General features: G+C 39.0%; 1 protein-coding gene across 1 annotated transcript; it reads left to right on the top strand.

The window, feature by feature from the left end:
* The first annotated feature begins 874 nt into the window (after positions 1-874).
* Positions 875-7,334, top strand: eef2kmt (eukaryotic elongation factor 2 lysine methyltransferase). The gene is made up of 8 exons (XM_062408626.1): positions 875-1,038; positions 2,085-2,147; positions 2,227-2,307; positions 2,425-2,526; positions 3,056-3,189; positions 4,197-4,441; positions 5,185-5,322; positions 5,672-7,334. The coding sequence occupies exons 1-8, from the start codon at positions 949-951 to the stop codon at positions 5,770-5,772; spliced, it is 954 nt and encodes a 317-aa protein (XP_062264610.1). The 5' UTR covers positions 875-948; the 3' UTR covers positions 5,773-7,334.
* The last annotated feature ends 3,823 nt before the right edge of the window (positions 7,335-11,157 follow it).

Below are 11,157 nucleotides of genomic sequence, written 5' to 3'. Positions count from 1 at the left end.
AGTCTAACAGGATCTTATTCTAGATTTAAAAGTAACATCATCATTGAAGGTAAAACCTACATATGCGGAAAGTACCAACTTAAAAATCTGAAATACTTCTCTTCATCCAACAATTACTAAGTTGCAAACATGCACCTGAAACTCAATCTGATACGTTTCATTTTTTATTTCAAGTTTCTAAAACAAATGCATGGTTTTCAAATACATATACCCAGACCAACTTCCTATAAGGATTGGCACATTTCAACTGGGAAGAGTTTGTGGTTTTTGTGAGCATGGATCATCAACATGATCAGAATATATTTCATTTTCAAATTGATGCTACATACCAACAAAATTGCAGAACAAAAAGAAACAGACCATAAAATATTAACAATCTACTTGTTACTCACCAGTAAATGCTCACTTTGTATGTTTGTGTGTGTGTTTGTGTGTGTGTGTGCGCGCGCGTGTGTGAGACAGAGACACCAAGGAGTTGGCCCAACTGTATAGAAACTTATCTCCTCCTGCAATGACACAGCAAGAAAAGAGCGGGATGAAAACCTGACACAGAAGTTGAAGCAGTGGTTGAAACAATAATTAAAACATTATATATGAATACATAAATGTACTTGATCCTATTTGGGGAAGACTATATCTCTTGTACAGTTGTTGGATTACTAATGTTATCAATATTCAACTAACATTTATACATATTTTTTCACAGACAAAGCAGCTATTCTTTTATTCTTAATTGTATTTCGATTTTAAGTTTTCTATTATTTGTTACAGCACTTTGTTGTTTAATTACAATACTTAAACAATTTAAAAACTACACTACCCAGTAGCTCTAGCGAGAGACGTTTGCGGTGGATTGTGGGTAAACAGGAAGTAAACAAACGCGCATGGTCTCAAAAGATTCTGCTGGTTGGCAGCAGGAAACCCAGAGATCGGATTCTAAAAGAAAAGATGGATGTGCTCAAAGAAAAGATGGATGTTTTGAACGATTTCCAGCGATTTTTTTTCTCTATGAGTCGTTTTGCTTCGTTTCCCTGGACTGTGAGTGGAACCTGTCTCAGTTCACGTCTGCGCGTTCGTGCTGCTTCACATCAGGCTCACTCTTCTGGATAAATCAGCCAAACATTTGAAACACTAATCAAAACAGATAATCTCTTTTATTTTTTCCACACAGCTGCAGCCTCTGCTCTGCTGTGGAGTTTGCAGAAGAGCTATAACAAGTTTTCAGTGAAATAGACGAAAATACAGATTGAAATTTAGTGTAAGAGAAGATTATTTTGCCTCCAGTCAAGGTCGAGTTCACTTCTTCAAAGGTTTTTTTTGTTACAAACATTGATATCTGTATGTGATGAAAATCAGGTATATAAATAACAACACAGTTTATTTATACATCCCTTTCCAAACAGTGTGTCAAGGGCTTTACAGGGTTTCAGGAAAATTGCAACATTGAGAGTAACAAGGCACTAAAATGGAACAAATAAATGGAGTTCTATTAACCAAATAAAAGATATAAACAAAATGAGGGAAATAATTGTGGCAAAAACCTGTGGAGGCAAATAACGAAAGAGTTGTGATGACAATCATAATAATGCTAGTAACAATGTATTGCTCACTGTTAGGTCTCTGATGTGTTAGACACAAGAATCCAGATCAGTGATCATAAATTTACATTCAGTCATCTCACCATCACCACAACGTAGCTTCCACTACACGTGGATACGGTCAAAAAACTCTGACATCACAATGTAAGTTGCTAACTATATGGTCAATTTCCCGAAGCACACAGGGATACCTGCTAGAAAAACAATATTTAGAAATGGCTCATACAATAATGAAATGTTTAAGAAATTATATAAAAGATGTTTTTTATCATCACATCATTAAGGTCCTGAGCACAAAATACCTGGTCCACGGACAGAAGAGTCCTGTGAATGAGTTTGTATCCATAATTATGAGGAAAACAAACTGAAAAATCTTGTAAAATGCTCTGACTAAATCATTTTAAGATTCTGTGATATAAACAAAAACACATTGAAGGTCGGAAACCTTATCATTATGTCTATGACTAGTCATTTCTTCTTTTACAGTTTCTAGAAAAAGACCTGCAAAGCAACAAATCATCACAATTCATTTTAGATATCTTGAAACAGGTGAGGATGTCTGCACACAAACATCATCAGAGCTTCCTCAGTTCTCGGTGAAACTAACAACTGTTGTGTTGTTTTCCAGACATGTCTTCACTCTCTGTGCACAAAGTTTCCACCATCAGTCAAATACAGGAGGCTGTTCATCTCCGAGCTCATCAGACAGGTTGGTCCTCCATCTATATAATATTAAAAGTAAAGGTTTTACTTCATCCCTCTCAACTCGGGGCCCCAGGCAGCTGCATGTTTTGTCAACCTTTTGGTCTCTGTGTTCCCTCCATAGCAAGAGGCGGCAGGCTGCGACCCTCTGGACGAGCTGTACGACGCTCTGGCCAAGGTGCTGGGAGCTGAAGACACGCCTGACTGCTACAAGAGCTACTTACTGGTACTTAACACGCACAGCTCGCTACCTAGAGACTGTCTTTGCATTTTCTCAAAGAAAATCTCTTTCATTTGTCTCTCTAAAAGTATAAAAATATAAATAATCTGCATTTGTGTTAATATCAACTAATTCCCTGAAATGAGCTAAACCATTTTAGCTTGAGCTGCTCCCCCCGCGACCCGACCCCGGATAAGCGGATGACGATGAAGAAGAGCTAAACCAACCCTGTGTTTGGTCATGTCAAGTCAACACTTTATGACACCCCCCCCCCCCCCCCCCCCTTCCGTCTGTGGCTCTCAGCTTCAAGCACATTGATTTCCACTAAAGACAAATATATATTTTTGTTAAAAAGGTTTAACAATTAGGTAAAACTGTTGAAGACGGTATGTTGACGTGACATCTCAGAGTCATAGTCAATCTGTTGCTGCAGCTCACCGCAATATATTTAATATTTACAATATTAATGTGTCCTGATTCATTCTCTACTTTTTCATGTTAATAACTGAATCTGCTGATGGTTTATGTGCTGCAGCCCTGTGGTGACTCAGTCAGCCTGTTGGAGAACGTAGCTCTGATCTCAGAGGGAACCACCGGCCTGGTGACCTGGGAGAGCGGCCTCTACCTGGCAGAGTGGGCTCTGGATCATCAGCAGGCCTTCACCGGCAGGTACGGTACCACCACCCAAACATTAAAGGAATAGTCTCACTTTAGCTAATCTGTATTTATTATAACCAAGAATGTGATGAGAAGTTCAACACCACTCTCATGTCTGTGCGCCAATAGTTTATTTTAGCATAGGGACTGGGATTAGAGGGTAACTGCTCGCATGGCTCTACCAAGAGATGACCAAACCCACCTGTAGAACCAGATCCATATGGTTTTTAGTATAATTTTCATACTTAAAAGTAAGACACTTCTTAGAATCAGTGTCAAACCACTGTGATGTCACTCATTGGTTTTTGAACTGTAGTTTTGTTAACAAATGCTGCACTCTACTGGACAAACTACATAATGATACAATTACCAACAGCCAAAGCCCTTTGACCCTCCACCAAGGAGGTGATGTTTTCAGCAGTTGTTTGTGAGTACTCAATACCATGAACAATTCCAGTATCAATTCCATGAAATGTGTAAACTGATGGAGAATTGCATATGGAAGAACTCATTCAATTTGGATCTGAGTATATGAACAGATCCAGGAATGGGAATGAGGGGATATTTGACTAGGACTGAGGGAGAGGAGATAAGGAGGTTTTTATTTACCCCAAACAGCCAAAGTAGCTTGATGAATATATCGGGTTTGTTTTATTGATAGAAAACCAAGTGAAAATGACAAGTTGTCAGCAAAGTAACTGCACCAGCGAGGAAATCATCACACAAACTAGTTTCTCTTTCCACATTTAGTTTTATAAGAAAGCTTAAAGAAGATTCAATTATTATTATTATTCATGGGACTTTAGAAATGCTGAAAGATGGAGCTGTTTATATAAAGTGAGATTAACCTTCCATTCCATTTTTGACAGAAAATGTAAATTTGACCTAGTGAAGCACCAGAACCCCAAAGATTAAAATAACTCTCTGATGTGACATGATATGTCTTGTTTAACTTTAATGGGATCAGGGATCCTACATATACATTATGCTGTTTTCCCTCCTCCTCCTCTTGTCTGAAGGACAGTTCTGGAGCTGGGCAGTGGTTTGGGGTTGACCGGTATCACCATCTGTCGCTCCTGCAGCCCGAACAGATTTGTCTTCAGCGACTTTCACCCAAGCGTCCTGCAGAAACTGAGAACCAACGTCCGGCTGAATGGGCTGGGTGAGCAGACGACTCCCACTGTCAGCGTTGAACTGCTGGACTGGACAACAGCGACTGAGGAGCAGTTACAAGAGATCGGAGCTGACACCATCATCGCTGCAGGTCTGCGTTCAGTCCTATCGTCTGCCAGGAAGGAAATGAATTTACACAGTTTACAAAACATTCAAGATTCAAGATTTTTTTATTGTCAAATGCACAACAATAACATTAAGCAGTCGCTGGCAGTGAAATGCTTGAGTCTCAGGCGCTCTTCTAAAAATGCTCAAGTAATTACAGCCTATACAATAAAATAAAATAGAAATAGTATAACTCTGTCTGTTCAGTATCAATTAGTACTACATATATCTCAGTAAATACTGGTTTGCCATGACACATACTGTATATGTGACCGGTCCTCCATCATGTATTTCAGGCATTTGCAGCTTGTAGATTGACTTCAGTAGGAACTTCTCAAGCTAACATTTACTACTCAGGTTGCCCTCAGGCTCTCTCTGCTGTTCTAAGTCTAATTGATTGTAATTGTTTCCTCCATACCGTAGTAACATATCATATTCATGAGAATGGGGCTCACACACACAACCTGGAAAACAAAAGGACTCTGGACATGGCTTAAAAAATAACACACCATATGTCTCCTTTTAAATAAATCTTTTTTTTCAATCGAGGAAAAACACTTAAGGGTCATAAAGGTACGAACAGGCTCATCCTCAGCTCTACTTGTTCATCTCTCTCTTGTTAGTTTTTGTCAAATTATTTTGTGGAGTTCGTCATAGACAGAGAACGTGGAGATGACCTGTTTTCTCAAATGTTTAAATCTTCAGAGATGTTAAATTCCTTTGTTCCAGATGTGACGTACGATCCTGATATCTTGGGAGGCCTGGTGACTATTCTGACCAAGATACTGAGATTTTCCTCCCCCGAGGTCCTTATCTGCTCCAGCATAAGAAACCCGGAGACGTACAGCGGCTTCAAGCAGCAGCTAGGTAAGAGGTTTTATTCTTACAGACACCGAGGTGATGGATGTTTAAAGACCTGTCACAGTAAAACCAGTCTTAGTTTTTCCTTGATGACTAAAATAAAGTTCAGTAACTTTAGCAGGACTCAGTCTTCTGTAGTTATTGGGGGATGTTTGAGCGGTTTAACGCTGCATTCAGGGTCCTCTCGGATGGTCCAGAGACGGGAAATCATTCTTCAGACTTCGCTGTATTCATGTGCTTTTAACCAATAAGATGCTACGACAAACTGACTTTATTAACTTGACACTACTATTGGTTGCTGTAAACTGTTTTCTGGCCTCAGTGATTGAACTCATTGTTTTTTTTGTTTTCACAGAAAACGCAGGAATCCGCCATCATGTGGTCACAGGACTTGTCAGCCACGTGTTTCCTTACAGCAGATTCTCATCAATAGAAATGATTAAACTGTACAGATGACACAAATGCAGCACCATAAGGATTTGATATACAAAGGTACATCCTCAAAGTTTCAAACAATTGAATCAATGCCAGTTACACTCCTACTCTGTGTCCCGTGATCCAGATGTGCAGTCTGCGATATGGGAGGGCTTGTTTAATGATGGTGGTCTCGCCAGGGAATTTATTCTGCTCCTTGAAGGCTTTTCTGGATTCATTTTGTTGGACCCCTCAACAAGAGCCTTGAACTTGACATTTTCCGCCATCTCTAGTTTAGTGACTCTTTCAGAAATATAGCGTGGTCACGATATCGACTGCACAGCCTGTACATGCAGTTTGCATGCATCTCCTGTAACTCCACAACAAACACTTTTTTACCGATTTCAATTGATAAGAACAGTGTATTTAGGAACTTTTTAGATTTTCACAAGCATCGATTTTCCCAAAACTACAAACAATTTACACTTTTCTTTGTAACTAAAGAAGTTAAAGTAACAATGATTAAATAGAAGAAAGTGCATGAAAGTAGAGAAGTTGCAAATAATGAACCATCTATCTGACTTGCTGGCTGAATATCTAAATGACATGCTCATATTTTACACTTACAGAATCTGCCCACCGCATTTTAATCGGTGTTAGCAACTTGGTATAAAAGCCAACTTACCGTCCACTGTATGTTTGGGGGGGTGGGAGAAGGAGGAGGGGAGGTGTGTAGAGACCCTGCAACTGTCATGCATATTTTTTAAATAGAGAGGATAGAGTCACAATTTATAAACGACACCAGTAAGAAAGCCCAGGACAAACACTTAATAGAAATGACAACTTTAGAGAAAAAACAACCTGAAGTTACTGACTACACTGAGTAAGGTTGCAATAAATTGGAATTTACATATAAATTTAGTATTAAATGTATTTTCCACCAGAAAATTCACAAAATCAAATTTGAATTTAAATCTAATTGAAATTGGGGGAAATTCTTAATTCCACAATGCCATTACCAATGTGAAATTTCCAGAAACTTAAAAACTATGTGCAGCACAGGTGAAAAATGTACCCATTTTTACAGACTCTATTGAGGTTGACCACGCAGATCTTCAGGAGTAACTTGATAAGACAGCTGATCTACTTGTTTGATACTCGAGCTGCAATGTGTAATATTTAACCTGTATGGAAAAAAAACAACCCCATTGGTATTGTGCTTTCAATCATTTTCTTAGATTACCTGAAAGTATTAATTACATACTGTACTTTCAGCCAGTACTGTCATATATATTTTTTCATGTTGATTTTAATTGAGGTTGAAGGTGGGTATATGTTAAAGCTCACCTTGTGTCCGTAGATGGACTGTTGATGTTTATTATTTAATCTTTTTTTCAAATTTTTTTCAAATGTGTTGTTTCACCTCCCCTCTAAGTATTGATATCGGTCATTAAAAAAAAATTTGGCCCAATGGCCACTGAACTAATGTAGAGTTCATGTGACTAATATACTATGATTATTCAATTTTTGGTGTTACTTATTCAAAATCTAAATTGTATTCCTAAACGTTATAATACTAATTAATAAATGAACATCACCATTAATTTCTGTATTTACTAGTGTGTATGTATACAATATGTCCTATGTGTTTTTGTTACTTTGGTTGGTATATTACAGATCAGTATCAGCATCAGTCCAGGAAGATGGTGCTGATGTTTACTTCCAGGGCATCAGTCATACCTGCCTTTGGTCTCATGCACACAACTTTAAAGTTCCTTCATTGCGACATGCATGGTATCAGATGGATGTCTCTGAAAGCTATATGCTTTAACCTTCTCCCTGAGTCATGGTTAGGAGGACTTTCGTTGTTTCATGACCAGTGTTTAATTGTTGTATTGGTTGTTACCTTTGCCAAGGAGGTTTTATTTTCATCTGTTTGTTGTCGGTCTATAAGTTAACGGCATTAAACACAAACTACTGGTGGAAGGATGTGTTATGGGTCCGGGAAGAACCCATCACACTTTCGGTGTGGATCTGAATCATTAGAGATAGGGAGTTTTAGGTTTCATTTCTATAGAAAAAAACACAGAGAAAATATCAGGCATGTTAAGAGAAATTTATATGTGTGCAATTTGGTTCAGATCTGAATGAAAATCTAGATACAGTGAATTTAAATGAGGTTTCACAAGGGGACTGTTAGGCCTAGGTGGAGGTATGTACCCTGCTGAGTGTTTTTACTGATTTAATGTTGAAGTTGTGTTGGATTTTGTTAATATGTCACATGGAGACTCATGGAGAGTGGTTTATGGGATAACACTTCCTCCTACTGGCTGAAATTGAAAATTGCTTTTAAAGTGATAGTTCACCAAAAGATAGACATTTTCTCACTATCTATCTGGAGGGGTGTTTGAGTGCACAAATCACCTCTGGAGTTTCAGGGGTAAACAGTGTTGCAGTCAAATCCGATACAATTGAAGTTAATGGTGACCTCAACATGCCTCCATACTGCTTGTGTGGTGTACCAAGCCTGGACATTCATATTCAACGAATATAATTAATATCCTATGACACTGTTAACCCCTGAGACTCCTAAAGTGTTTTATGGACTCATCACTTCATCCGCCCCTATATCAGCCTTCAGCCAAGGTTTGACTATCAAATGTCCCAATTAGAATATGTTATTGTTAACATATACATTTAAAGCATTTAAGTTTTCCCCTTGCATGAGTTGTTCTACTGAAGCTTGGGTACCATTCAAATGAAAGATACTTAGTTGTAATCATGACTCATTGTGTGTCAAGTGCAGTAATGACATGTATTGTTATCTTTGTAGGCTGTTTCAGTGCTTTTGGACATTTCCAAGACATGAAGACATGATTGAAATCCTTGTACCACCATTAACAGAAGTCCTCTCAGTCCTCAATTTTACTCAGATTAAATGATGTGCATTTTAACATCTCAAGGAGATATTGATAAAAAATTAAACTTTACGACATCAGGGCCTAAAAATGGCTCAGGCTTCAGATCTGTGGGTATGACGTATAACTTGCTTCTATTAAAAACTGCTGGCAACAAAAACCTGACCCTTATCTGGGTCTGTGAGCTGTGTTACATCAGAGCCACTGAGAGAAGATTCAGTAATCCCATATACTGTAACAAACTGTGCGTAATCTGTGATTGCTCTCAATTCCAAGTCACTGAAGGACGTGATGTGGGACAGAGACGAGGTGACACAGGGTGAGAGTAACATGAAGACGTGACCGACCTCTAGTGGACATGTTGCATTATACATGTATTATAGCCAAAATAATCGAATCTATTATTATAGACTATGACTAACATGAAACTTACCACAAGATGTCACTAAATTCTACACACTGAAACTTTAATGCATTCCTGAGATAATTACGAGAGAGGGATGTATTGGTGGACAAACGGACGGTAGGACGGATACACATTTGTCCAGACTTGTGTGCGGATGGACATTTAGATGCATGGATAGATATTTGGACAGACTAATGTATGAATGAATATATATATGGATGGATGTTTGGACTGACTGGACCATGGATGGATGGATGTTTGGACGGACGTATTAATGAATGGATGTTTGGACAAATGGATGTGGATGGATGTTTGGACGGTGGGATGTGGATGGATGTGGATGGATGTTTGGACGCTGGGATGTGGATGGATGTGGATGGATTTGGATGGATGTTTGGACGGATGTATTTATGAATGGATGTTTGGACAAATGGATGTGGGTGGATGTGGATGGATGTTTGGACGGTTGGATGTGGATGGATGTTTATGGATGTTTCGACAGATGGATGTGGATGGAAAATCTGTTGTCAAGAGTGCTGTTTGCAAATGAAGGTTAGACTAGTGCTGAGTGAAGACTTGTAGCTGAATTGAGTGGAGGGCAGTTTTTCAGATGATGATGGCACCTTCCATTGATCTCTGGATGACAAGGCCTTGATTGATGGGAGGTACAATCAATAACCCCATCCGAGTGGTGGAGACGTGACATACAAGGACAGATGACTTGTTTTCAAATGAAGGGTCAGAGGTCAGCGTTTGTTCACAGCAGTGCAGAGAATGAGAGAACAAAAAGGACCAGTTGTTTTGATGGATTGTGCAGGAACGAAAAAAACATTTGTTGAATTCGCTTTCAGTGAGAAAATCTCCACCGAACTGACAGAAAGAAAGCAAAATATCTGTTACTGATCTTACTTTGTGATGCATAAATGTGAGAAGTGCTGCAGCCAGAGGGTCCACTCATGAACTGGTCAAGTGAGACAACCCAGTGAAACTGTGTGATGATGAACTACAGTGTGAATGTGAGTCCTGGGTCTGAGTGGAATTACTGTATAGTCAGGTTGGTTATGGACTGAGTCTCTGAGACTCGGGGAAACCCCGACCTGCACATCAGCTCAAAGAAATCCCAGGCTGGTTCCATATCACTGGGAGGATGATCAAATTCAAACCCTTCTTCTCTGACTTTTCTTAAAAACAGTAAAAATAGAAAAGGATTTGTTTGACAGGTAAATACCAATGAAATCTGTAATTTGTATTTATCGAGCTGTGAGTAAGAAAAGAAACATGATCACATGGTTTAAGATCTGGGATAATCAGCAACGTAACATTTCAAATGTGATGCATTCAGTGACACATAGGTGGCTGGACGCTTGTGCAGCTTAATGTGCCAGCATTACCCTACACAGTTCTATAACTGGGGTCCTAAATAAGCTTGTAAACAGTGTATTAGCATAAATTCATTCATAGTTAATGAAATACCATTCTGTAAAATAAGCTTGAGCTCAGGAAGGGTAGGTTTGAGTGCGAATGCAGGGTTTTGTTTGAAGCATTACAAAATCTGAATGTGAAATTGATAAATCGTGCTTTCAAATTGAAAGACCACACTCTTGAATAAAAAGATAAAAACACCTCCATGAGTTTTGTCGTTGACCCTAAATGGTACCATAATTTACAACATGAACATTATGTTGTATTGAAAAAGACTTGGAACTAGAGATTGAGACCAAAAACTCATGAGGAAAATGGTATGAATCAAGTTATTTCTCATAGATTTCTACAGAAGCTCCCTTCTTTCAAAACTAGTGGAGTCACCCTCTGTTGGGTTAGGGTTAGGGTTTTCATTCCAGTCAATGGTTCACACATCTTAAGGCCCAGAAAAGTTCTGGTCCAGATATAATAACTGCACGGCTGCCTGTTAACTGCAGCTCTCAGTCTTACCTGCACTCAGCTGGTTTGAAACAGGCCAATTGCATAATTTTTCACTGGTGACGTGCCCTCACTGAGGCGTTCGGGTTCCTGGCTCCAAAACCATACCACTCAGCAGAGAAAGTCATCAGACGTTTGTTAGATACATCTTGATGGGGAGCTTTAACTCGACAGCTTGAGGTA

The sequence above is a fragment of the Platichthys flesus genome, chromosome 16 (genome assembly GCF_949316205.1).
Source record: "Platichthys flesus chromosome 16, fPlaFle2.1, whole genome shotgun sequence".
Taxonomy (NCBI): Eukaryota; Metazoa; Chordata; class Actinopteri; order Pleuronectiformes; family Pleuronectidae; genus Platichthys; species Platichthys flesus.
This window is presented reverse-complemented; position numbering and strand designations above follow the sequence as displayed.